Genomic DNA, 25,774 nt, shown 5'->3' with positions numbered 1-25,774 from the left:
CCATCTACCCAATTTATTTTATCCTTTGTTCCCTCTGTTATTTATTTATTTTGTAATTCAAATTTTTTACTCATCTGTCCATACCCTGCGTAAGAGGAGCATCAGACACAAGGTTTTCACAATCTCATGGTCACATTGTAAATGTATCTTTATACAATTATCTTCAAGAATCTAGGCTACTGGAATGCAGCTCAAAAGTTTCAGGTACTTCAACCACTCTAATACACCATAAGCTAAAAAGGGGTAACTATATAATGCATAAGGAAACCTCCAGGATAACCTCTCAGCTTTGTTTGAAATCTCTCAACCACTGAAACCTTATTTTGTCTCATTTTTCTCTTCCCCCTTTTGGTCAAGAAGGCTTTCTCAGTTTCTTAATGCCAGGTCCTGGCTCATCCCAGGCTTTTTGTCCCACCTTGCCAGGGAGATTTGTACCCCTGGGAGTCATATCCCAGGTAGGGGAGAGGGCAGTGAGCTCACCTGCTGAGTTGATTTAGAGAGAAAGGCCACATCTGAGCAACAAAAGGGGTTCTCTGGGGGGGATTCTTAGGCCTAATTTTAAGTAGGCTTAGCCTATCCTTTGCAGGGATAAGTTTCATAGGAGCAAACCCCAAGATCCAAGGCTCAGCCTATTGAATTCAGTGTCCCCACTGCTTGTGAGAATATCAGAAATTCTCCAAATCCTTTCTCTCCAGTCCCCCGAGGGGACTTTGCAAGGACTTCTTTATTTATTGCCCAGATTACTCTGGGTTATATTGGGGGCATCACACTAAACTGTTCAAACCAACAAGATCTCACACCCTATTCACTGTACTTATGGTGTTCAACTGCAGTGACCATACAAGTTAAATTAGGAAATGCAAAATTTATATTTTGGATAGTGCACTGAATAAATATGTTTCCCTTTGGTCTCAACCAGAAGTGGAAGTTTTAAAATATGGACGATATTGGAGGGACATAAGTAGCGTAGTGGTAGAGTTCTTGCCCACCATGCTGGAGACCCAGACCTGGCACTTGCCAAAAACAAACAAACAAACAAACAAAAAAGCCTCCTTAAAATATGAACGATGTCATCTCCTTTACCCTGTACTCTGATTTACCTTAGTCCTATCCAGATCAGCGTCATTCATATCACTACTCGAAGTCTGATTACTTCTTCAGTTTTTTAAAAAGTTCCTATACAGGATAGTGCTGACTTTCATAGCTTCAGAGCTCTTAACTCTGAGTCTCACGTGTCTCTTAAATGCCCAAAGTGTCTGGGAATAAACAGGTTATAAGCAAGCAGCTCAGCTTCTCAGAATTTAAAAGTAGCAGTTACACCTCCTGAATACATGTGGCTGCTGTAAGAGCTTACGATCTAGGACCCTTTACAGTGAGCCCCAACCCGATGCTCCATGTTCTCAACTTCACTTCACCGAATTTTTATATCATAGTTAGCCCATATGATTGAGGCATGATAATATTTGTCTTTTTGTTCCTGATATTTCATTCAACATGCAGTCCTTAAGGTTCGTGCACCCAGTTGCAGGCCTCACAACATCATTCCTTCTTGTGGCTGCTCAGTAGTCCATTGTATGTGCACACCACAGTTCCCTCTTCCATTGTGGATGGGGAACACTTCAGTTGTAAATACCAGTGTGTAAATGTCCCTTCCTGTCACCACACTCAGTTCCTCCAGGCATATACTGAGCAGCAGTTTCAGGATCACGGGGCAACCCCACCTCTAGCCTCCAGTGGAACCACTGCACCACCCTCCAAAGGCTGCACCTCTCGTTTTCCCTGCTCACAGTGAATAGGTTTATATTCCTCTCCACATTTTCTCTAGCACTTGTTTCTGCAGGGTTTTTGTTTTTGTTGCTGCAGGGTTTTTGCTTGAGGGAGGCCAGCTCTAAATGAGTAGCTGGGGTCCTTTTCTGCCCAGCACTTGGAGAAAGTGTGACTTCCTCTGTCTGAGACTTCGTCCCTGGACATTGAGGCCCATTTGCAGGATGTCTCCTTGGCTGGGTTTGCATTGGAGTTCATCTGTGGTAGGGGGTGTCTGCCTGCAGGGACTCCCCTGTAGAAGATGAGGCCAGGCCTCCTTGGGGGCCAGCCCCCAGCCTCCCTGCCACTGGCCACAAGCCTCAGAGAATTTGGTTCTGTTTCTGGTTTCCACACCCTTGCTCATATTTACAGGGTTGCCATCGGCAGGTTTCAGCTCCCCATAAGGGAGGTTTCTGTAAATTTGTGAGCACAGAGGGAGTCTTAGTTGTCTTTGCTGAAAAATTTGGATGAGAATGTACTTCCTACCTTTTGTGTTGGATCGGCAACAGGAGGCAGGAGACCTTGAAGCCCTCTGATGCGACAGGGCAGCACGGTGCTGCCCCCCCGGAGGTGGAACTGTAGGCCAGTGAGGACAGGAGCCTAATGGCCCTCGTTTAGCAGCTTCCCTGCTGAGGTCCAGGCTGTCTGCTTACTCTGACCTGATTGTGAGTGAGCTGAGCGGACTTAACCTGTGCGTGACCGTATGTGAGTGTATGTGAGCATGCCCTCACCAAGCACCTGCCCAGAGACTCCTTGGGTAGCTGTGGTCTGTACACCGGTGTATTGGCAATCGACCCCAGCCCACCCCACATGGCCTACCTCAGAGCTGGGTGCAGCCCGTGGCTGGTCCCCCCGTGCTCCCTGGGGCCTTGGTTGCTGACATGCACCCCAGGAAGTTTCAAGGCCTGCATTTTTGCAGGCATGCACGAGTTAGAAGCATGATCAGGATAAATGTAAACATCGAGGAGAAGGTAAAAAATAATTTAATTAGAGCTACCCCAAATCAAAGGGCACTGCCCTCAGCCCCACTGAGGGACCCAGAGGCTGCTAGGACAGGGCACCGGGTACTGCTTCCTGGGAGCCCCTACATGTCCTGGTTCCTGGGGGAGGGTACATTTGGCCCCTGGGCCTGGTGTGGGTGACAGATGGGAGCTGCCAACCTTCCACAGAGCCTGACTTTCTTCATCCTCCCCCATTCTGCGCCCCCATCCCTTCTTCCTCCTCTCCCCTTGTCTCCCCCTCAGCTCCCACCCTCTGGCTACCTCCCAGCCCTCCCTCCAGGCCAAGTCCGTGATTCCGGGTGCTGGTGTGTATTGGGGGTAGCGTCAGTCTGGCTCCTTCCTCCCGCCTCAGACGAGGGGGCCCCATCCTTCCTACTCTGGCAGCCCTTCATATGCTCTTGTACTCACGAAGGCCCTGACCTTATTCTTTTTAACAGAAGTAAATTGGGGTGGGGAGGGATGTTCACCCTGGGTACAAAGAATGCTGGAGGGAGGGCTTGGCGTGGGGCCACTGCCTCTATTTTATGAGCTGCAGCTCAGGCCAGTTTACCAGGGGGAATTTGAGGCTGATTGTAAATGGCATTGCACTTTTATCAGTGCGGCCTCCAACAAATTGGTCTCCTTAGTGCTGGGAGCGTAACACCCGTATCCGCCTCTGCCTCTAGACACTTGTTTGGCTCCTGCTTTTCAAAGCGTCACCTGTACAGGAAAATCCACATTAAAAACAAGCACACATGAGAGTTTGCATTTTTGGTCATGTCATATGGTAAAAAGAATTCATGGGCCTAAAATAAGCCGGTCTGGCGATGGGATGTCTCTAGGTCAGCGTGTACTCACGGGTTCAACATCACCTGCCTTGTCAAGTCTGTTCCTTTATTGAAGCAGGCCGATAGCACACGCTCTCAGCTCCTGGACCCGCAGTGGCGCCTGTGGGTACAACCCGGCCCTGGCCCCGTGGGGAGGTGCCACCCATGCTGCAGGCCCAGCCATGGATCCTGTGGGCCAGCCTTGGTGCCCTAGCCTGCCCAGTACCTTTTCCTCTCCCACCTGCAAGACCAGTTAATTTGGTATCTCACAGGCAGTAACTCCTATCTGAGGCCCCAGCTTTCTCTGAGCAGACACTCCCAGAACTGTTATCTTGTGTGTTTCAATAAAAGTGTCATTATCTGAAATCATTGACACTGTTGGTGTGAGATACCAAATTCTACCATCTATTGTCCTGTAAAATGATCCATTTGTGATAAAGCCCTGGCGGCTCAATAAGGTTCCTGCCTGGGAACAAGTAGCCCTGGTCCTCAGCAGATCCTTTCTTGTGAGTATGTATTTGTATTCCTGTAAAAAGGGACCCAGTGCTTGGGACAAATGAGGGAGGGGGCTCCTCCTGGGGCCAGGGACCTTGGAAGTAAAAGTGGCATTTTCCCACTAGAATGGAGTAGGGGCCCATCCATGTTGGACAATTTCAGGTGCTTTCCCAGGGGAAGGCCCCACGCAGCCCAGATTGAGCCCCTTTTGGCAGCAGTGGTCAAGCCCCAGGTGGACAGGAAATGGCCTGCTGGGGCCTGGGTAGAGCCAGATGCGTCCTCAGTTCTCTGGGGTGTGTCTCACTGGGCTGGAAAGGGTTTCCCGCCTCCCCTCCACCTCCAGCACGTCCTTTGCAAGCTCCCGCTGGTGGCGCACAAGGCTGGTGACAGCTCTTCTCCCCTCCCAGTGGGCCCGGCCCCCAGCAACTGTCTCTTTGCCTTGGCCTTTGGACCTATCCCTTGTATTTCCAGGGTCAGCTGGGCTAGCCTACTGTGTGTGTGTGTGTTTAAATGGTTCAGCCCTGTCCTCCTGGTGTCATCATCACCAGCATTTCCCTTCATTACCCATTATGCCATGGCCACCCCGTAACCCTGACATAACAGCCTTGTTCCTCTCGTGTTCTGGAATTTGTCAAGGAGTGGGTCAAGGTTATGGTGCCTCACGGTGTCCTCACTGCCTTCTCACTTCACTGGAGGATTCAGCTCAGACACATGGCACCTTCTGACGTGTGCTTGTTGCCCCCTTCTTCTCTCATCCCCGTTCCGCTGTTGCTGGGTGTGTTGAGCCACTGCATGGCCTGTTGGTGTCACATAGATGGGCCTTGGCTTTCCTGGACCAGAGACTGTGATTTTGGCAGTGGCAGGCGCACTGCTGGAGTCCCATTTGCCCTTCTTTGCAGTGTGAGAATCCTCCTTCTAGACCCAGAAAAGGGGCACAGTGGATTTTGTAGGACACTGTGTGTTGTGTGTTCTTTCTGGCAGAGAGGAAACCTGTTTTTCTTCCACCACGTTGTTGGACTTTGTTTAATTCTGTGGCTTACCGGTTGGTTCTCTTAGTTTTCCAAAGTGGAAGATGATGTTATTTTAGAAGAGTGTCTGTCCTTCCACTCCAGTTGTAGTCCCTTTTTACAGGAATACAAATACAGCACTCTTCTGTCTTCCTCTTGGCCTGTGCTCTCAGCACCTGCTGACCAGGGAGGCAGCGAGGGCAGTGGGCTCGTTCCTGCTTCCCTGGGAACACCTCTGTCACCTCACTGTTAAGTTGGACGGAAGACTCCCAGCAGATGCCCTTTATCGAGTTAAGGAAGTCCCCTCCGAGTCTTAGAGGGCTCAGAATTTTTATTTGGAAGGGTTTAGAGTTTCAAATAGAATGTTGTTTGTTGAACTGTCTTTACTACCCTGGAGCTAAACCCTTCTACATCTAATTTACTAAGATTTCATTGTTCCCCTTTGCAGCTCTGTTTCTATGTGAGACCAGTTTATCCTTTCCATGTGCCCCCAGGTCCTGTATTGGGATTGGGTTCCTGATTCAGTCATTCCTTCAAAAATGTGCAGATTCATAGGTGGGCTGGGTGACGCAGGTCTTCCCACCACATGTTCAGGGCACTGTCCTTCAGTGTGAGGGCTTGGAGTGCTCTCGGTCAACCATCTGGGTGTGAGGCCTTTTGCAGGGGATCCTCCATGCCCTGATCTCTTCTGGATGTCTCATTTGTCTGAGGCACTCTTCCTAGGCAGGGCTCACAGTGACCTGGTGGACCTCTTGGGCTCCATCGCCCCACAGCTGTGTGTGAGCCAAGTGCATCAGTGGCACAGAGCTCAGCACCCAGGACAGGGACCCTGGTCACCAATCCTCCTCTCCTCAGTGCTGAAACGTTGTTGTGATGGCTTCCTCGAGGTGGAGTTTACTTATGTAACACAAAGTCTTGGATGTTGCAGCAGGTGGAGTTGATGTGGCTTGTCTCCACAGTCATCAAATAGGGGTGTTGATTGTGATTCTGTCTCTCCAGGCCTTTCTGCTCCACATTTCTGAGGGGCTGAGCAGAGAAGACAGCTCAGAGATGCCCTGGTTATCAGAAGCTGGGGGCTCGTGGGATGGCCTGGGGCCATGACCCGGGTGATGCTGGGCCGTCGTGGGGCCGTGACCTGGGGGTGCTGGGGGCTCGTGGGGAAGTGCACCGTGCACCCGGGTTCTTCTGCTTGGCTTCCCCAGACCGTAGGGCCATGTGGCACACGCAGCCTGCTGACATGTGTTCAGAGAGGCTGTGGGCTGTTTGCTGTGATGGGGCATGTGCGAGGCTCACTGTGCTGAAGCCTGTCGCACGGGGTGTGGAGGAGCCTCTGGCTTGCTTTGCCATGGGTTCTTGCTTGTCACACAGTCGCAGGCCCTTCCACTGTGGCATCTGCAGACTTCCCCTCCTTGTTTCTATTTTCGTAATTATAGAGTGTTAAGCAGCGAGGGGCCTGTTGCCTGGACCTTGTGCAGACACTGTGAAATTAACTTTCTTAGCCTCCACCACAAGTTGGACTGAACTGACATTTCCAGAGGGCTCCCGGCTGAAGCCCCTGCTCCTGGCACTTGGTCCTCGGCAGGGAGGAAGGGCAGGGGAGATGAGCTTTCTGGTTCTCAACACTTAATTGCCATGACCGGCTTGCTGGGGAAGGCTGTCATTCTGGGTGGTGGAAGAGAGTCCATATACATACCAGCCTCGCTGGCAGAAAGCCGCCCTGGTCCTGGGGGAAGATGTCAATGTTATGGTGTCACGTCTCGCAGGTCCCCAAGCCACAGGCAGGGATGGAATGAGACAGGCCAAGGCACAGCTCTGGCCAGAGTCCAGGCAGTCAGGACATCGGAGGTGCAAGTTTGGGAGCCTTGCCTCCAACAAGCCTCTTTTTCCTGGCAGAAGCAGGGAGAGGGGGCCCAGGAGTGACCTCATTACTCAAGAGAGGCTGTCCTCTGCAGGACACCCAACAGATGCTTAATGGGCCTTGCAGTCAGGCACCCAGCAGGCCATGGGAGTGAGAGGCTGCTGGGCCCCAAGACATTGCCTGGTTATCTCATCCCAAGGACTCATCCCCGCCTGCAGGACCCTGCCTCAGGCAGCCACCTCCTCACACCCCACCCGAGCCTATGAGGCTTTGCTACCTCAGTATCCGCTGAATCACCAGGGTGCTAGGAGGGTTGGCCTGGCAGATGGGGTGCAGCTACAGGGATGCGTGCCTGTGGGTCCTGTCCCAGCCAGCATGCGCACACCAGCCCCCAGCATCGAGGGGCTCCTTTTACAGGAGCTGGACCATGGGCAGCCATGGGCCAGAGAGCACTGCAGACAGCCCTGGGAATCCACTCTGGGTCTGGGTGAGGGCTTGCGGCCTGACGCCCTATTGCTTGTCGTCACCACTGAAGGCATTGGCCAGGTTCCTGCTCTCAGGACAGTCCGTGTTCCTCTTCCTGACACACTCATTTAATTTTTAACTCACAAGGCATTTGTTTATTTATTTTTCATTGTTCTTGATAATAATTCTAAGCCATTAGAGGGGAAAATTATATTCAAAAATGCTGTTTCACACTTTATTTGTTTGATGATTTAGAGTGCTAGAAAATAGCACATTTGCTGGCTTTTATAGTCTGATAATTATTCACATCCATCAAGCCATTCCGAGGGAATAAACAAAACACCAAGAAAATTACACTATTAATAGCGTCCTCCACAGCAGGCAGGAAGGCACATCCCCAGGCCGGTGTCCTGGTAGAATGGACGTGGCTGGCCAAAGGCGAGCCGCCCGCTGCCAAGAGTGAATGCGTGTTGTTTTCCATCGCCCACTCTGCCTCGGTCACACATCTGCTTGGCTGATGAGCCACCCCTCCAGCCCACCTCCATGGCCGCCATGTCGTCAGCCCACCCCATACCACAGCCCTTCCCTTTCTTCTTTGTGAGCCCACAGACTCAGTCTTGGACTGCACAGGTGGGAAGCTTCTAGCAGCTTGATGGGGCCATGCGTGGTGTTTCTGGGACAGCCCCTCCTGCTGGCAGCAGCTTCCTGGCCTAATGTCCTGCCCTCGGCCTCGTTGTGAGAACAGGTGTGTTGGGCCGAGGGCTGCCCCTCTTCTGTGTCTAGGCTGCCCTATTCTAGTCATCGTCCTCCAATACAGAGCCAATTCTCTAGCGTGTCTCGTGTGACGTGCCTTATACACAGTTGCTCCCTGCTTCTGGCCCGGGTCCTGTTTGGGGCCCAGTCCTCCACGCTGGCCCCTGGGATGGGTTTGCAGATTTCTAATTTTATCTTTCATGGCTGGGAGTAATGAGGAAGGTTCAGTGGGGAAGCTCGCTATTTGAATTATCTTTAGGTGTAAAAGAAGAAGCCTGGAAAGGTGAGGAGTGGCGTATCCTCTCCCCAGGCCTGGGCCCATCCTGTTGACTCCAAACCCCGGGGTGCCACTCCCTTCTTGAATGCGTGTCTTTGGAACCTTCTGCTTAGCCGCACCTGTGTTACAGCCAGAAGCACCTTTCTCTTTGATCTTTGGAACCATCGAGCTGTGGGCCTGCAAGTTTCTTAAACTGTGAAGTGACTTTCCACTGCCCTGCCCCCACAACTAGACTGTGAGCTGGGGCTTTCCCTTCCCGTGTGCTTCCCGCATTACACTTAACCTAAAAACATTTCGTTTCTCGCCGAACTTCTTATGCTTGCAGATGATGGCCTTTCCCAAAAGGCTGGAAAACAGTTCCAGCAGTTGCCTCTCTTGGCCTTCCAGGCAATTCCCCGACATAAGCCCAGAGTGGAGGAGCCAGTTGGCCCTACTGCAGCTCTGCAGCAGCTCTGCAGCAGCCCCTGGGCTGGGACGGTGGGCATGAGTCCCAGGGAGCCTGAATTTTCGTGACTTGCTCATTTAGCATCTTTTGTAAAGCATTTAAAACAGAGAGAAAGCTGCATAAGCCACGAGGAATGGCTTGGGAAATGTGGAACTACAGGCATGGGGCAGGGAGATGCTGTGGCATCAGGTTCCCAGGAACGAACCCTGTAGCTGTTCCTGATTCGGCCCTCTGAGGTCCGTGGTCTCTTCTGCCTTCCACAGACTCACCAAGCATTCTGCATTTGTTCTTCCCAGGTCATTTCATTGGACACCTCCAGATTTTACCCCCGTTCCTTGTGTACCAGCTTCCTTACCGTCCGTACCCCTGCTGCTCCTGAGAGTGAGCTAGGAGCAGGGGCAAGCAGGCCTAGGCCTTGGGGGATGTGCTAGATGATGCGGGTTTGCGAAGAAGATAGTTCTCAGGAGAGGCGAGACAGAAACCTAGAGGACAAAAGGGACAGTGGGGGTGGAAGAGGTTCTGAGTGGAGCTGAGATGCAGCCTGTGCTGGGGTGCTGCTGTGCTGGAAGCCTCTGGAGGTGACCTGGAGGGAAGAGAGAGGCTGGGGGCAAAGGCCCCCGAAGTCACCTGAGGGTACTTTGCTACCCTCCGTCCATCTCTGCAAAGCAGACCCCAGGGTGAAAGTTGAGCATGTGTCCACTATGTCCAGGAGGAGACCACCTGCAGCTGCGGGCGGGCACAGTGGATTGACTTCAGCCGTGAATTTTGACCTTGTGGTGAGGGCCAAGCTCCTAAGGAGAGGGACAAGCTGCTTCCCTCTGCTGATGGCCAGTAAAATCTACTGTTTTACAGCCTAGGGAAATCGTGTGCTAATAGGCAGACAGATGCTCTGCCCTGCCTCAAGGTTTAGTGAACAGGCGTTTGCAAGCGAAAATCACTGCTGTTTCTCTCTTTCTTTCTTTCTTTCTTTTTTTCCCAGAGCTGACCCAGGCAGGAGCTGTTAGATGTGCCACCAGGAAACCGCCAGTGCAAGGCTGGCTCAGCTTGCTGGCTTCATGCCGGCTGGGGCTGGGATGAAGATCACGGCCAAGCCCTTTGGGTGGCTGGGGGCCCAAGGGTTGGGCCCGTGAAGGCTTGGGTGGCTGTGGCTCCCTGCCTCTGCCCCCTCCTCTGCCACAGAGCAAGTTTCTGCAGTGTTTTTGTCCTCACTGTTAGTCAAGGGCTGCCTTGGCTTCTGTGGGGAGCCTCTGTGTGGAGAGGAGGCTCCTTGGCAGCCCTACAAAGCGCATCCTGGCCTGTTCCGATACAGGCCCACGTGGTGGTGGGAGCAGCTGCCCAGTGCCCACCCAGGAGCTTTGTCATCTCTCCAAGGTGGCTCTTCCAGCCTCTCCACCCAGCGTCCTGCTTCTGTAGTTCCCGATAACGGAAGAAACACCTTCCAACGTTTTAAACTTTTAACACCCACCAGATTCAATTAATCTTATCTTTACAACTCCCAATTACAGGCAGTAATTAAGTGAAAGCAGCATTGTAGACAGAGGATGCTGCATAATTCACTACAGCCTCACTACAGCCTTGGAGCCACACGCTGGTGGCGCTGCGGCCCCGTGTCTGTGCCCAGAAGGAGCGGATGTTTCACTTCCCTGCTTAGGGGGAGACGGTTATCCCACAAAGGTGCTTTGGGTTAGGATTAATTTTCATCGTCTTTATGTGGATGATAGGAAGCCATTTAAAAACGAATAACCTTTATTTTGTCCAGACAGAAAATTCTCTGATTATGACAGAGCTGAAGTTGCCTAGGTCGCTCCATCACTGACACCGGCGCCTACCCTGGAGCTAAGTGTTTTCATCCCATTAGCTTAGAGACCACAAGGTGTTTGCTACATCACCTCCTTCCTCCCTTCTATTTTATTTAGAAAAATGTGAACCTGTTGGTGGGAATGAGCTTTAACCGGCTCCAGCTTCTGGGCGTCCTTTCCTCTTCCAGTTCTCTCTCTGCCCTTGCCTCCAGTCCCATGAGGGCTGAGGGGAGTGGCCGTGCTCCCCGGTCTCACTTCCAGTTCTGTGCCTTCTAGACGCGAGATGTTGGCCACTCTGATTCTAGATCAGGGTTGCCCCTCGGCAGTGCTAAGTTGTGGGCCCAGCTCATTCTCAGGGCACTGTCCTGAGACAGTCAGGTAGCGTCCCTGGGTCCCACCCCCTCTCCAGTTGTGAACCATCATAAATGTCCCCACACATTGCCTGATATCCGACCTCCTGACATCCTAGGGGGCTGTACACATTTAAATGCACAAACTGAGTGAAGAGGGAGAGGAAGCTGGGAGAGTCACCCTGGTTTGTACCTTGTAACCCATTGGGAATTTCTTCCGGTGCCTGATATAAGCAGCGCTCAAATTCAGTTATTCCAAATTATTCACGCAGGGTTTCCCACCTCGGCACTGTTAACATTGGGGCTGAATGATTCTGGTGGGGGCGTCCTGGGCCCCCCTAGTCAGTGTTGAGTGGCCTTCCTGAGCACCCCCTTTTCCAGCTGTGACACCCACTAGTGTCTCTAGTCATGGCCGGTATCCCCTGGGGGTGGAGCCGCCGGCTGAGGGCCCCTTGCCTGCTCTGTGATGTTCAGTATCCAGGCCCCAGGTCAGCTTGCCTCCCAATGGAAACAGAAGTTTCTTCTGAAGTCCTCGGGTTGGGCAGGGTAGTTCACCACCTGCTGGCCTGGGAGCGGCATTTGATTTCTGCGGCTGGTGCTCTTCCTGGGGGGTGGGGCTGTCAGACCCCCGTGGAAGTACCAGCCACATGGGGCTATGTCCCAGGTATTAGCAGGGTGCCTCTTGCTTTGTCTACTGGCAGGTTTTCACCGCACATCCTGTTGGTTTATGCAGAGCCGCAGTCATCGTTCAAACGTAGAATGTGTGCAGATAAACTTACCAAGTGGGTGACAATTGGGATTTTTCTCATTCTTGAAGCTTCTTTTCCCTGTTGGCTGCTGTGCTAGGGAAGCCGGTGGGCAGGCTCTGAGAGGGGGGTTCAGCAGGGGTAGGGGGCTCCTCTCAGCTCTGGACTCGGGGTTGGTTGGGTGCACAGCCTCCCGCCTCCCAGTTCCAATCCGGGGCTTTTTACTTTACTTTAATTTTTTTTTCTGCTTTTTGAACCTGAAATTCAGTGCTGCTGAATGGAGAATTCTGTAGCGCTCTGCAAATGCCCCCCTAAGCCTTGAGTGGGTGGCCCTACCACCCCCCTTCCCTTGTTCCTTCACTGCCTTAGGGCACATCTCCCTGACCCCACCATGCTTCCTTGGGGGTGATTTGTGTGTGTTGGGGGTTGGGCGTGTCTCCGAGGGCCAGGCCCAGTACCCCCTCCACGGGGCACCCCATGTATGAAGGCCCAGCACCCAATGTGGCCTCTGACCACTTCCCTTCTCCCACAGGTACGCCATCCCGCCGGAGCACGGCAAGCGCCTGGAGCGACTGGCCATCGGTAGGTGTCTGCGCCCGAGGGGATGGGGCACCGCTGGCACAGTGCACACCGGGGGGCTGCCTCCCAGGCAGAGGGGCTCAACTGAGCTGGGCAGGGGTGGGAATTGAGCTGCAGCCATCCTTCCTGGGCTTTGCTGTTTGTTTTGGGCGAGTTCCTACCTTATTCTCCATGCCCTGCCTCTCATGATTAGGTCTATGGGTCATCATGTGTGAGCTCTGCCCAGAAAGCCTTTGCTCTTTGTGCTCTTATTTTCTAGCGTCATAGAGGGATGCTGGCTGTGTTTATGTGTTGCGGGGAGGCTGTGCGCATTCTTTCGGTCCCCTCGTGCCCTTTCTGATCCTTAGATGCCTCTGCTTAGTTTAGAACATGAGGCAGTTCTGTTGAAACATCCCTTACCTGGGTTGAGCACCTGGAGGAGGGTCCCACAAGGCCAGTGACTCTTTATTTTGCTGAAAGTGACTAACTTGGTGTTGCCTTGGCAAATCTGCCGAGCAGGCCCATTGTAGCCCAGGCTGAGTCCAGCAGGAACCACTGGCCCACGTGCTTGCATTGAGAACTTCTGTTGGGCCTCCGGGGGCTGAAGGAACACATGAGAGGTGACCCAGAAGAAGGCATGGACTGCCTGGGATAATGGTAGTCTTCTGGTTGCAGAAGACTCAGCAACTCAGGAGCGTGCCAGAACCCTGGGGTGGTCTGACACCCCCTACCACTTTAATCTGAGGGCCTCAGTGAGGGGCGTGGGGTCACTGCACAGGCTCCCCTGCCCCATTCTCTGCTCTTGGTTCTGGTGGAATCTGCCAGGTTCTATGCCATCAGATGGCTTGAGAGTGGCTGCAAGGCCTTCTCCCTCTCCCCCGTCCACTCCTGAGCCAGCCTCCACCATGCAGGTGAGGGGAGGGGAGAGGATGCAGCGGCGGGGGCTCTGCACACCCAGGTGCTGCTCAGGTGCCCACCCTCCTGTTGGCAGCAGTGTGGAATAGAAGTGGGGTCTGTGGGGGCAGGCCCCCCTCCCCTCGGCCACAGGATCCCTGGAGCGCTGCTCAGTGTTGACGAAGGCCATCCTCCGTCCCCCACTCACTCCCTGCCCAGAGGAAGCTTGCCACTCATTCTTTCTGCCTTCTCTGACTTGTTAGTTTTGTATGTGGGGACTACCATTCTATCAGGGACGGTGGCTCTCCCTTCCTGAAGGCCGTTTTCTGAGAGTTGTATGTGTCTACTCGGCAGACATTTACTAAGTGTGAGCACACGGCCCTAAGAACAGGCAGAAGTGGGGCACACTCCTGGCCCAGCCCACCTCCTCCCCACGCCCCCACCCCCGGTCCAGATGGATAGTCGGGTGTTGTTATTAGAAACGTAGACCCTGTTTGTGTGGAAAGGGCCAAGCTCTAGTACCAGGGAATGTCCTTCTCGTCATAGAAATTCTGCAGGTACATACACCCTGAAAGCAGAGTTCTATTTCACTTATTAAATAAAGCTCTAGAATAAAGCTGAAATTTCTACTGATTAAAAAAAAAAAGGTATATTCTCCCATCGTACCAGTTTTCTGTGGCCTTTCTAATTACTGCAGTTTAGTCGCCTAAAAAACACGCATTTATTCTCTTGCAGTTTGGGGGCCACACGTCTAGAGTGAACCTTAAAGGGCTAATGTCCGACTTAGGGAGCCTGGAGGCTCCAGTGCAGAGTCTGGTCCTTGTCGTTTCCAGCTTCCAGGAGCTGCCCAGGGTCCTGGGCTCGTGGCCGCATGGCATTCATCTCGCCTCCGGGGTCCCAGGGCCTCCGCTAGTGTGGTCAGGGCCCCTCTTCCCCTCTTGGAAAGGGCATTGGGCCCTCTTAGCAACCCCCCTCCTCCCCCCAGTTATCCAGGGGCAGTCTCTCCTCAGGGCCCTTAACTAAGCCCATTTGTGTAGTCCTCTGGTCGCATGAGGAAACGTTCAGGGGTCTGGGGGAACATAACTCAGCTGATGCCACCCTAAAGCCGTGGAAGAATAAAATGGTGTAGCCACTAGGCACATGCTCTGGTGACCCAATGGCATCTTTCTTGCCCATGGTTCCCCAGCGGGCCCCGTCCTGGCCATCCCTATTCCCAGAACAGGTGAGCAAAGCTGCGCACAGGGGCTCCTAGGGACACTGCCATCTCCCTGGCGCGCACCCGCCCTTCCCTGCCACCGGGTCCTCGCGCCCCATTGTTTCTGAGCCCAGGCCTAGGGCGCTGGCTTGCCCTCCAGGTGTGCAGCACACTCAGTGGTGGGGCCTGGGGACGGTGAGTGAGCAGTAGGGCCATGGGAGGCCAGGCCATTGCCTCCTGGGACATCTGGGCTTGTCAGGTCCGTTCTCAAGGGTGGAGCCGCTGCCCAGAACTCGGGGCAGCCAGGTGGTTACCATGGGGATGGGTCAGGGATGGCTGCAGGCTGGGAAGGCTGCAGAGCCTGGGAGCGAGGGAGGGGGCGTAGGTCCAGGGAGCACCAGTCGGTGGCTTCCCAAGTGTCTCTTCCAAATTTGTGGGAACAGACATGTCGTGGACTTGCCTATGGAGAGTAGGGGAGGAGTTTGTGATTAATGTGGAAAATGAATAGCTGTGCTCTAAATGGCTCTCTGGGAGAGTTGTGGGGCCCATGGAGAGCACGTTAATGTGCTAGCGTGTTTTCGGTGCTAATCACTTAAACGTGTGCCTTTATTAGAGCTTTAATGAGAGCCACTTAAACGGCGCATTAAAAAGAGGAACTGCGGCGCGGCCAGCGGCCGGGTGGCAGGCAGCCGTAATTCTAATTGAAATGCTTTTAGTGTGGAGAAGTTGCTGGATTCAGGCATCCCTTGCACTTTCCAGAACCTTGCCTCTGTGTCCTTGCCGCTGGGCGCTTCTGGCCTGGGAGGCGCTTTCGCCCCACTGTTCCCGCGTGGACACGTGTGTGTGGGTCTGTGTGCTGCACTACAGGTGTGTGTGCATACATACACTCTTTCCCCACGGTGGGCTGGATTTAATCAGTACCCACAGAGGGATTCCACTAGCCTTGAGACTGGGCTGGGGGTGGGCCTCCTGAAGGGTCTGGGGGCCAACAATCCTCTGGGTCCCTCTGGAGCACCCTTGCTGCCAATGGGGCATACCTGTGTACTAAATCTGCACGATGTCTGTTCCTTAGGATCACCTCGTGGCATCACAGACATGGGCTGGCCCAGAACACATTGTACCTGGTGCCGTGAAGAGGAGGCTCAGCTCTTTCCCCCTTGGCTTCTGGCTTTCTAACTGCCTTCTTGCTTCCTGCTGGTTGTTAGGGGCAGAGCAGGAGGCTGAGAGGGTGCATCTTCCCGGCCTCACCAAGTCTTCAGCCACCTCCATGCCCCTGTCCCCAGGCATCTGGAGCTGGTTCCTGGAGGGGGGGGCTTGCCCTGGCTTTCTTGGACGCTTGGTCTGCCACGAGCTGGCCAGAGTCCTCACATGCCTCCCTGGCCAGTGCACCTGCTGCGTTGGGGACAGCGTTTCCCTCCCGAGCCTGGTCGCGGCCCTTCATGTCCCAGAGGTGGAGGGTAGGGGACCCACTGGGCCACGGTCAGGAAATGGCAGGACTTCCTCTTCTTTAGCTGGGCAGCAGCGTATCTGTTGCTGACTTGAACTTCAGCCAGCAAGTGGTTGGGAAGCGTCTCAGCAATGTGTTAATGGAAGGCGTTAGAGGGGTAGAGCAGATGGTCTGATTCCTGCCTTTGACAGACGTAATGTCACATCAGTTCCTTCCCTAGCATATTGTGAGAATGGAGTCCCATGAACCGGGGTCCTGATGTGGACCCAGATTGCCTTGTTGTGTGAAATGGAGGGTCAGGAGCACAAGCTCCGAACGCAGGCCCAGGGTGGCCCCGTTGTGCTGTGCCAGGGCCACAGGTACAGCAGCCAGATGCCCCATAGCTCCAGGTTCTCGCCTGTCCAATGGCACTGGGACCCCCATGGGGCTGAGAAAGCACATGGTGCCTGTGAAGTGTGCTGAGAGCTGGCCCTGGCCTGGCTTCCCTCAGGGGCTTCTTCCTCTCCATTGTGGCTTCTTCCCAGACATCTTGGATTCTGGGCATATGGACATCACACACTGCCCACTGTTGACAACTCATCTTTCCTCCCTGGGCTGGGCCCATGCATTGATGAAGGGGATGCTGGGGCCGCGGCCACCCCTTTGGTCTGCCTCTCTGCATAGCCTCCACCCCTCCACTGGGGCCATGCGTGTTGGACCATGCACCTTGCCTTTCCAGAAGACACGGCCCCTGTGGGGACGAGGCACCGGGGCTGCTGTGCTCACTCCTGGGGAGGAAAAGGGGCTCCCCGGAGATGGGCTCGTGGCAATGCCAGTCCCGTGGCGGTGGCTCATGTGGTTGATTCTGTGTCTTCTCTGCCCTAGGGTTCTTCCCTGGGAGCTCGCAGGGCTGCGACGCTTTCCTGAGGCACAAGATGACGCTCATCTCGCCCATCATCCTCAAGAAGTATGGGATCCCCTTCAGCCGGGTGCGTACGGGGCTGTGTGTGTGCAGGGGCCCCTTCAGCCGGCTGTGTGTACAGGGCCCCCTTCAGCTGGGTGTGTGTACAAGGCCTGAGGTGATCGAGACCCCCCTTCAGCCGCCAGTGGACTGACAGCACCCCAGGAAACAGGTTCTTTACTCTGCATAAGGTTCTAGAACACTGGCAAGCCCAGGGTGGGACATACCAGCTTAGCACTTAACCTCCAGCTTTTCTTAGGAGAGGGAGGAGTGTGGGTGGGGGAGGGAAGCCTCTGGCGCTGGCAGTGTCTGGACTTCCCCAGGAGTGGCCCATCCTGGACTCCGGATACATGCCCTTAACCTTTGGCCTCAGGTGGCCAGCTCAGGGCCAGGTGGGCTGTGCTGCCCCCTTGCAGCTCGCATTGAACATCCTTTGAGAGAAGGATACCTGTTTAGAAATGAAACACCTGGCTCTCCTGCAGTGTGAAGACTGAACTTCAGGTTACTGCTCTGACCCGACTCTGCCCATCCTCGTGCCAGGCTGTGAGGGGTGAGATCTAGAGCATGGGAATCAGACTTGCAAGTAAACATGCTGTCCTTGCAGTGGGATGGGTCTGGGGTGGGGCACTGGGCAGCGGGCAGAGTATGGAGCCCCAGCCTTTGTCCGGGTTCCCCAGGATGTCCCTGGCAACTGGGTCAACTGACACATTGGCTGAAAACCCTGAGCGCTGAGCATCTCCTGACAGACGTCACGGGGGCAGTTGGGCTCAGGAAGTTCGTCCACTCCTGGGAGCCCCTTCCCGTGGGCCGTATCCCTGCAGACGGATTTCCTTCAACCTAAGTAGACCCCATTGTGGGTGGGCAGTAGTGTCCAGGCCTGCGTCTCTACCCCCTACCAGTCCAAGCAGGCTGGAGCTGTCTTCAGGCCACAGTAATGAGGGCAGGGAGGGAAGAGGAGAGCCCTCCCGGGAACCCAGTTCCAGACAGTTTGCGAAGAAGAGCGATTTATCAGGTTCAGGGCTAAGTTCTGTGATGAGATCCCACACTCCTCGCCCTTGCCGAAGAGTGACAATGAGTTGGAAATTGCTTCTGACATTTTGATCAAACTGCCTGCACCGTGAGTATGGCTTTGGGCTTTGCGTTCTCTGTCTGGGCCTGAAACTGGGAGCCGACTCCCACCCATCACTTGCGTTCATCAGAGAGCAGAATACTTTGCCCTGAGAAATGTAGGTTTCCGTTGCTTTTTCTTTTTTACCCCCCTTCTTCCCTGTCTTCTGGGTTGAACATCACTTGTCACCAGGAAAATCACAAAGACAGATCTCAGCTTCATGCACCTCAGAGAGAAGTACTTGCTCTCTGGTTGGCAAGTTGAAAACTTTCTCCAAAGCAAGTGGCTCCTGCAAGGCGGATGCCATTGACAGAATCGGCTCCTGGCCCTTTCTCCCAGGCCGTACCCCCAACCATAGCCCTTGACAGCTTCAGGCTTGAGATGAATGTCCTGTTTGGAGAGCAGTGTGAATCCCTCATCTGAATTCCTGGCAGCCTTCAAACAAGCAGCTCCCCACACTCCATTTATAAATCTCTGTAATGGTATTTACTTCTAGAAGAAAAATCAGATCAATAGCAGAGCTTTTTAATAATTAACAGTGTGTACTTCTGTAATCTGGCGTCAACTTCGTCATTTATTCCACGAGAGCCTGCTGTGGAAGCTGAGTTCCGGGCTTTCTCCATGACTGGCGTCTGGGGCTGGTGTGCCTTCACTACTTATTACTCCACCATGTGCCCTATCCATCATCCCAAGCTCTTTCTCATTTATTGTCGGAAAGATGCTGACAGCAATGACATGGAGGACACGTGCTGTGGGCTTGAAATGAAGACGCCGGGCTGTTGACTTCCTGACAGGAGCATAATCTTCCCACTGTCTTGGTGGAGTGCATCTTCTGGGGAGGCCTTGCTCTCTGCAGGGCTCGAGGTGAGGGCGAGTTAGCCCTGTGGTCCTGGCTGGAGCGTCCCTACTAGAGGCTCTTCCCCTGGCGTCACAGACCTGCACACCCCACAGAGGCTTCCAGCACACGCGCCATGAGTGCTCCCGGGCTGCACTCTGGGCCCAGGGCTCCCTCTTGCCTGCAGGTGGCACTGACTCGTTTGCTTTCAGTCCTGGTGTGCGCCGTGATGGAAGTGCAGGCGCACCTTGGTGCTAGAAGAAGAATGAGGTAGGGTTTTCCAAGGTAGCTCAAATTGAATAAGGAAATTAGTAATTGTACTTTAAAGGAAACCTTCAAGCCTTAATTCCGTTTGTCTCCTGTGTCAAGAAGCTCTGAGTCTCGCAGGTATAAGTGGGGCTGCTCAGTCCTGACTGAGGATGTAGCCTTTTCCCCTTGGCCTTGGAGGCGGCCTGAGTGGCAGCTGGCTAGAGCCAGCAGGAGCCTTTAGGACACATGCGACTTTCTCCCCACCCCCATCTTCTACAGGGTGCATCGTTTTGCCACACGCAGTTGTCACTTGGGAAGGGATTTAAAAATATAACTTAATGCGCACTGACTTTCCTTGATTGGTACAATTAATTATTTGAAAAGAAAAATATCTTCATGTTCTTAAGGGACTGGCTTTCCTCCAAGCTATGTCAGTTTTGATTGATTTTTGACTCTGTGGCTGGTTTCTCAAGTCTCCCTTCCCATCTCCTGCCTCCCACTCTCCCCCCTGCCAGGGTTTTGACTTCTTGTTGGTTATTTAAATGAATGCAATGATTTCTCCTCATCTGCCTGTGGGAATAAGTAAGACTTAGCAGCCTGAGAACTCCTCCAAAGCAACAGTAAAAAGATAAACAGCTCAATAAATAGGAGCAAAAGACTCAAATAGACACTTTACAAAAGGAAATGTACGAATGAACCAACCTGATGTGCTGCCCGACACGTGTAGATGCCAGGGAAACACAGAATCATGAGGAGGTACTGCTGCACACCCACAAGAATAGGCAGACCTGAGAAACCCCTACCAGATTGCCAGGGCAAGTGCCAAATGATACACTCACCTTGGAACACCAGGCAGCTGTTTCTTCGACTTATGAACGTATACCTACCCTACGACCTGCCCAGGTCACTTTGAGGTGAAGTTAGTCCAGAAAGATGAAAATATGTGGCCAGTGAAAGACGTGCACACAAATATCCACTGCAGATTTAGCCATAAGAGCCAAAACCTGGAAGGAGCCCAGGTGTCCAGCAGCAGGAGAACGGATAAACAAATGGTGAGATAGCTATGACACTGAGTACCATATAGCCACACAAAGGCACAAACTACCGATGTGCACAGCTGCATGCATGAGTCTCTGAAGTGTGCTGGGCGAGATAAGCCAGACAAGGCACTTTCTGTAGGAGTCCACTTGTGTGGAATGCAAGGAAGAGACATAATCTGCAGGGAAAGGAAGCACATCAGTGCAGGGAGGAATGGGGGTATGTCGGGCAGGGGGCAGGGGGCCAGGGGTGACCTTCTGGGGGATGTAAGTGTTCTCTTCCTGGTTAAGCTGCCCATGAATCTTAGAATGCATTGGCTTAAATCCCTTTGCTCTGTGGGTTTTACCCTCTGTTAAATAAAGAAAAGGAGGTTCTCATCTCACTTCAGAGAGCCACTTCATCCACGAGCCTCAGTTCTCACGTCTGCAAACTGAGCCAGCACCTCATGAGGTAGGTGGGAGGATAGAGACATCTCGCCGACTATGAGCTCTGTCCACGTCCTGGGCATGGCGAATGGAGACCATTACTGTTGTCCGTCTTACTGAGCAATCGTCTTTTTAAGAAAATTTTAAGCTTTATTTGGAAGTAACTTCAAACTTACGACAAATGTTGGCAAAATAAAATGAGAACTCCAGTATACTCTCCACTCCAACCCACTTACCTAGATTTATCAACTTTTAATGTTTAACAGCCACGTTAGAAATGCTGTGTTGCTGGGTCAGCAGTCAGTAGCAGAGAAACAGTGGGGAGAGGGGGCCAGCATGCTCATCTGAAGCATCCCCTGCCTGGATGGGACAGGGTGCCCAAGGGATGACCCCCTCACAGCCTTTTCCTCCAGACCTCAGGGGTCTTTCCTGCAGGACGTGGGGTATCACTGTGGGGCCCCCACCTCAGCCCCTCACTCCCCAACCCCCTCAGGAACCAGTCTGATCGTTGAAATGCTCTGAATTGGATCGAGAAGTATCAGATCGTTCTACAAAGTTCTGACCTGTGGCATTGTGGCCTTCCAATGTGCCGATGTGTTTTTCAGTCTATGTGACTCCATTTAGAAGGACCCACTTCTTGGGATATCACTGAAAGATTCTGGGTGATGATGATGAAATGGCCAATGTCATCTCCTGGGAGTGTTTTATGCCGCTGATCGTCCCTTTCTTGTGTAAAGATGGCACAGTGTGCTGGGTGTGCTCCCAGCTTATTCTGTGGAAGCTCCGCAACTGCCACCAGTATTGCCTGCCCCTGCGCCATACCTCCATCTGTCCTGAAACAACTCCCAGTGCATGCAAGGCACAAGGCAGCTCCCTCCAAAGCAGGGCACATCCCCCTTCCCCAGTCCTTCACTTGCAGTATTAGGCTCACGGAGTACCTAGAATCGTAGAATTCAGAGGGGCTTTATGTCTGTGTCTCCCCCATATGTAGGATGCTAAATGGATTTGCCCCTGGGGGCGGCAGAGTTGCTGACCTGTTGTCTTTGCTAAGTTGGGAATTGGGCTGGTGCCTCCGGAGCATCCTGACACTTCCTGGCACTCTGCTGGCCTGTGGAGTTGGGGCTCCTTGGTGTTCAGTCGGAGTCCCTGAGCCACACCCTCTGCCAGACTCGTCCACGGGCCCCAGCCTGTCCCTGTCCTGTTCAGGAGTTGCTTCCGGTGGCTGAGCCAAGCACTGACTCCCGTTTGTCTTGACCTTGAGCCTTGTCCTCACATGTCGGCCTTTTACTCCTCAGATCACACAGGAGGCCGGGGAATTTATGATCACGTTTCCTTACGGCTACCATGCCGGATTCAATCACGGATTCAACTGTGCAGAGTCCACCAACTTTGCCACCCTGCGGTGGATCGACTACGGCAAAGTGGCCACCCAGGTGAGTGTTCAGGGCCAGGCCTGCCTTCCCTACCTGCTACCGCAGGTTAGCCTCCGCCTGGCACCAGGCCCTCCATCATGCCTGTTTCCTGAACCCTCTGTGAACTCATTGTCTGAGCGTTGCCCCCTTGAGGTGCGGGGAGGGGATGGGGAGGGGCGGGGAGGGTTCAGAGGCACGTGGCGGCCTGAGACCAGTCTCTGCACACCCTGTTCCCCACTGCCCTGAGTTGTAGCTACACCAGGCCTTCTGGGATAGACCCCCCTCCTCGGCTGGCAGCCCCCCTCCTGGCTGACCATGGAAGTATTCCAGATTGTCTGTGGGTCCCGAGGCCTGTGGGGGGAGGCCCTGCTGAGTGCCACTAAGGGTGTGAAAGCCACACAGCCTTCAAGCGTCCAATGTGGCCTCTCTCTGCCTATCACCCTGTCCGGGCTTTTCCTTAGCATGCCACCCAAACAGGGTCCCCGGATGTCTTAGCTACCCCTGTCTTTAATGACTCCAGGCCCTTTGCTGACTTACTAGGCGGTCCCTTGAGGTTCCTGAAAGGAGACTCACTTAATTTTTCCCAGTAACTTGTCATTCCTGGTCCCTAAGGATCTAGTATTACCTAAGAAATTTGAATCTGATCTGAGTGCTTGTTCTGAAATCCCTTCAACTACATATGCACCCATCGTTGTAGTTTTCTTGACAGTTTAGGGGGCAGTGGGGGTGGGGAATCCCACACACAGCCGCAGGGCTGGGGCCCAGGCCCACAACTGGCCCTCTACCATGTCTGGTCTGCCCTGTGCTCCACTGAGGGTCGAGGTGGCTTTGTAGGTTCAGGAGACCCCAAGGCTTTCTCACAAAGGTGGGGGAGGAAGGCTGCAAGGAGGTGCTGAGGGGGGGAAGGCTGTGAGCGCCTCCACTGCTTGGTGTGGTCTCTGGGGGGTCTCTGGGGTTGTGGCGAACGTCTCGACTGCATTTGGCCCTTCTGTCTCCTTTGCAAGGATGCCTGGTCACTTGCCGTCACTCACCGGAGGTTTATTCCGGTGCTACCCCCTCCAGCTGGGCCTGGGGCCGTGTGACAGTGGGCGCTCCCTGCTCCCCTGGGTGGGGCCTCCTGAGGAGCCGCTCCCAGAAGGGGGTCAAGGATCAGAGCAGACTGTGCACGTTTGCGTGGGTTTGTTTTTCAGCTAGGTGAGGAAGGGGCTGGTGCAGGGCCCAGATCCTCATTCTTTCATCCAGGAATGTTTGCGAAAATACGTCTCAGACCGCACTGTCCAGTGCTGAGGCCCCTGGCCGCACACGGCCTTCACAGGCTTAAGATGTGGCTGGATTGAATCAAATGCACAATGAATTTCCAGGATATGATATGTGACAGAGAATATAAAATATCTCACAGTGGTCTGTTTATGTTGCTTAGGGAGATGTACAAGTCATGTGACTGTAGTGGCTTAAATCAAATATATTACTAAAATGAATTTCAACTGTTTCTTCTTATTTTTAATGACTAATAGAAAAATTTAAATTGTACAAGTGGCTTGTATTATCTTTCTCCCAGGCAGCATGGGACTGGGTGAATTGGCTGACTTTTATCCTCCTAGCTCTTTTGTTTTTCTAGCTTCTCTGTCTCAGTGCATTTTAAAAAGAACAAAAAAATGGGCCTTGTGGCCCAGCAGACTCCAGAGGCACTGCAGGGATTTAAAGGTGCCGGGTGTTTTGCACTTAAAATATAGCAGTGGGGATTGTCTTGAGTGGAGACACTGGGCTGAGCCCAAAGAGAAATAGTCGAAGCATCGCATTTGCCCTTTCTGATCTAAAGAAGTAATCAAATATTCCAGGGCTCTGGCTTCTCTGAAAGGGTTGTGGATTTCGTTTGTTTGTGTTACTGCAGCAACCCCTTGGGTGAGAAATTCGAACCAGATGGAAGCCTGGAATTATCATTCCAGCGCTCCTGGGCTATGGCAGTGCCGCCCGGTAAGCCCTGGGCCTGGGTCTTGTTCTTTTAGGTGCCGTCAGAGCTGGAGTCGCAGCGGGCCAGCAGGCACTGCCCAGATATTAAAAGCAATCTTGGGTTCAGCCATGTGTTCACAAACAAGTGACATTTGGGAAGCACAGTCCTAGATTGAGCTTCCACACTTACATTGTCTGGCAGCATAGCGTGAAATTACTGAACAAGTGGTGTGCAGTGCTCCAAGGAAGCCAGGGGTTCGAGATGGGTGCCATGGCCCTGTGGCACCCCTGCCTGCTCAGGCCTGGCCAACACCGCCAGGAGGCCCCAGGCTTGGCCTAAAGGGGCCCTGAGCCAGTGCGTCTCCAGGGCAGCCAGCAGTGCTCCCTCACAGGTCTCAGGGCCAGAACAGGATGGCCACTCCCTGCTTTCCCAGTTTGCGGCTTCTCTAACCAGTCCAGGCTGGAGGGGGCTGTTAGTGTGCCTCACCTACTGATAAACAGCAGGGAGTTGTTGGGAGACTTCTCCAGATTGTTATCCTCTAAGTACAGACGTTTCTTCTCCTTGGAGCTGACACTCTATCCCCGTCTGGCCCACATCCATGTTTGGGGCCAGTTTCTTCTCACGTATCCTTCAGGGGGTGAGCAGGGAGGAGAATTTACACTTTCCAGGCCTTAGGGACATATTTTTACCTTCTCCAGGTTCCTGGGAATCTCTCGATGCCCGTCCCCCCATTGTCCTTTTTTGTCATGCTACCTCTGCTCAGGAGCTAAGGAATTAAAAGCCAATCTCTTGCCTGGCCCAGGTGAATTTCAGGAATTTGTGCATTTTCTTCTAGAGCAGGCTTGACAAACCCTGGCCTGTGGGCCAGATCTGGCAGGATGACAGTTCTATAGGACTGTGAACTAAGAATGGGCTTTACATTTTTAAATAGTCAGGAAATAAAAACCAAAAGAAGGATAGGTGAGATGAGAATTACATGATGTTCACACTTCAGTGTCTGTGAATAAAGGTTTACTGGAACACAGCTTCACCCGCTCGCTGCCTCATGTCTGTGGCTGGTTTTGCCCTGCACCAGCTGAGCTTGGGTAATCGCAGCAGGGGCCTGTGGAGGCTAAGACCCTCACCATTTGGCCCTTATAGGAGAAGCCTGTGCTCCCTGGCCATGGTGGCCGCTGGCCTTTTCCGCCAGCCCTGGCTTGGTCTGCTCAGGGGCTGTGTAGCCGCAGGGCTCCCTGGGGCAACAGTTACTTCCTTTGACCCCCACCTTGGGCCTCTGGCAAGCAGGTGCTCGGCCCAACCCCTCGCTGTCTTAACCCAGAGTTAACACCCTGCCCCCGAGTTTCAGGACAGGCCCACGAAGGCGCCAATGGCTGTGGCCACCCAGCAGGCCAGCCGCAATGCTACATACTCACTGCCCCCACAGAGAAGCCCCGAACCTGCCTGCCTGGGGTTCAGGCCCAGTCCCCAGGCCCTGTTGGCCTCACCAGACCAGTGGTCTCAAGGCTCTTCCGGGCCACAAAACCCCAGGAGGGATGACCAGGAAAATCCGCTTTCCCTGCAGCGTGAGGAACAAAAGCATCACCTCTCCCCAGGCCCCTGGGTGGGGCTCCACCCAGCCCACCATGTGAGGAGGCAGCGTCAAGCTCCCTGCTCCCCTGCCCTTGCCACAGGTGCCCACCTGAGCTGGCAGCCGGGCATGGCCCAGGCTGGTGTTGGCACCCAGACATGGCAGTGTATCACCAGCTTATCAGCAGAATGCTAAACTGCTGTTTTGTGGCCATCGTCATGTAGGGAGGGGGCATTTACTCTTGTGGAATGTTTTCCTTTCCGAACCACTCTGCCAACATTACCCTTGGTACCCATCTGTGCGGTGGGCAGGCACTGCCTCTGTGGAGTGGGAATGTGAGGGTGGTGACG

The 25,774-nt window shown here is 53.5% G+C and overlaps 1 protein-coding gene across 1 annotated transcript in view; it reads left to right on the top strand.

The window, feature by feature from the left end:
* The window catches only part of KDM4B (lysine demethylase 4B), a 172,884-nt gene that overhangs the window by 83,206 nt on the left and 63,904 nt on the right, over positions 1–25,774 (top strand). Inside the window, 3 exon segments of the mRNA XM_077121063.1 lie at positions 12,338–12,387; positions 16,764–16,867; positions 21,790–21,927. Coding sequence (XP_076977178.1) covers positions 12,338–12,387; positions 16,764–16,867; positions 21,790–21,927 — 292 coding nt within the window.

The sequence above is a fragment of the Tamandua tetradactyla genome, chromosome 11 (assembly GCF_023851605.1).
Source record: "Tamandua tetradactyla isolate mTamTet1 chromosome 11, mTamTet1.pri, whole genome shotgun sequence".
In the NCBI taxonomy this organism is placed as follows: domain Eukaryota; kingdom Metazoa; phylum Chordata; class Mammalia; order Pilosa; family Myrmecophagidae; genus Tamandua; species Tamandua tetradactyla.
Note: the sequence above shows the minus strand (reverse complement) of the source record. Positions and strands in the feature narration are given on the sequence as shown.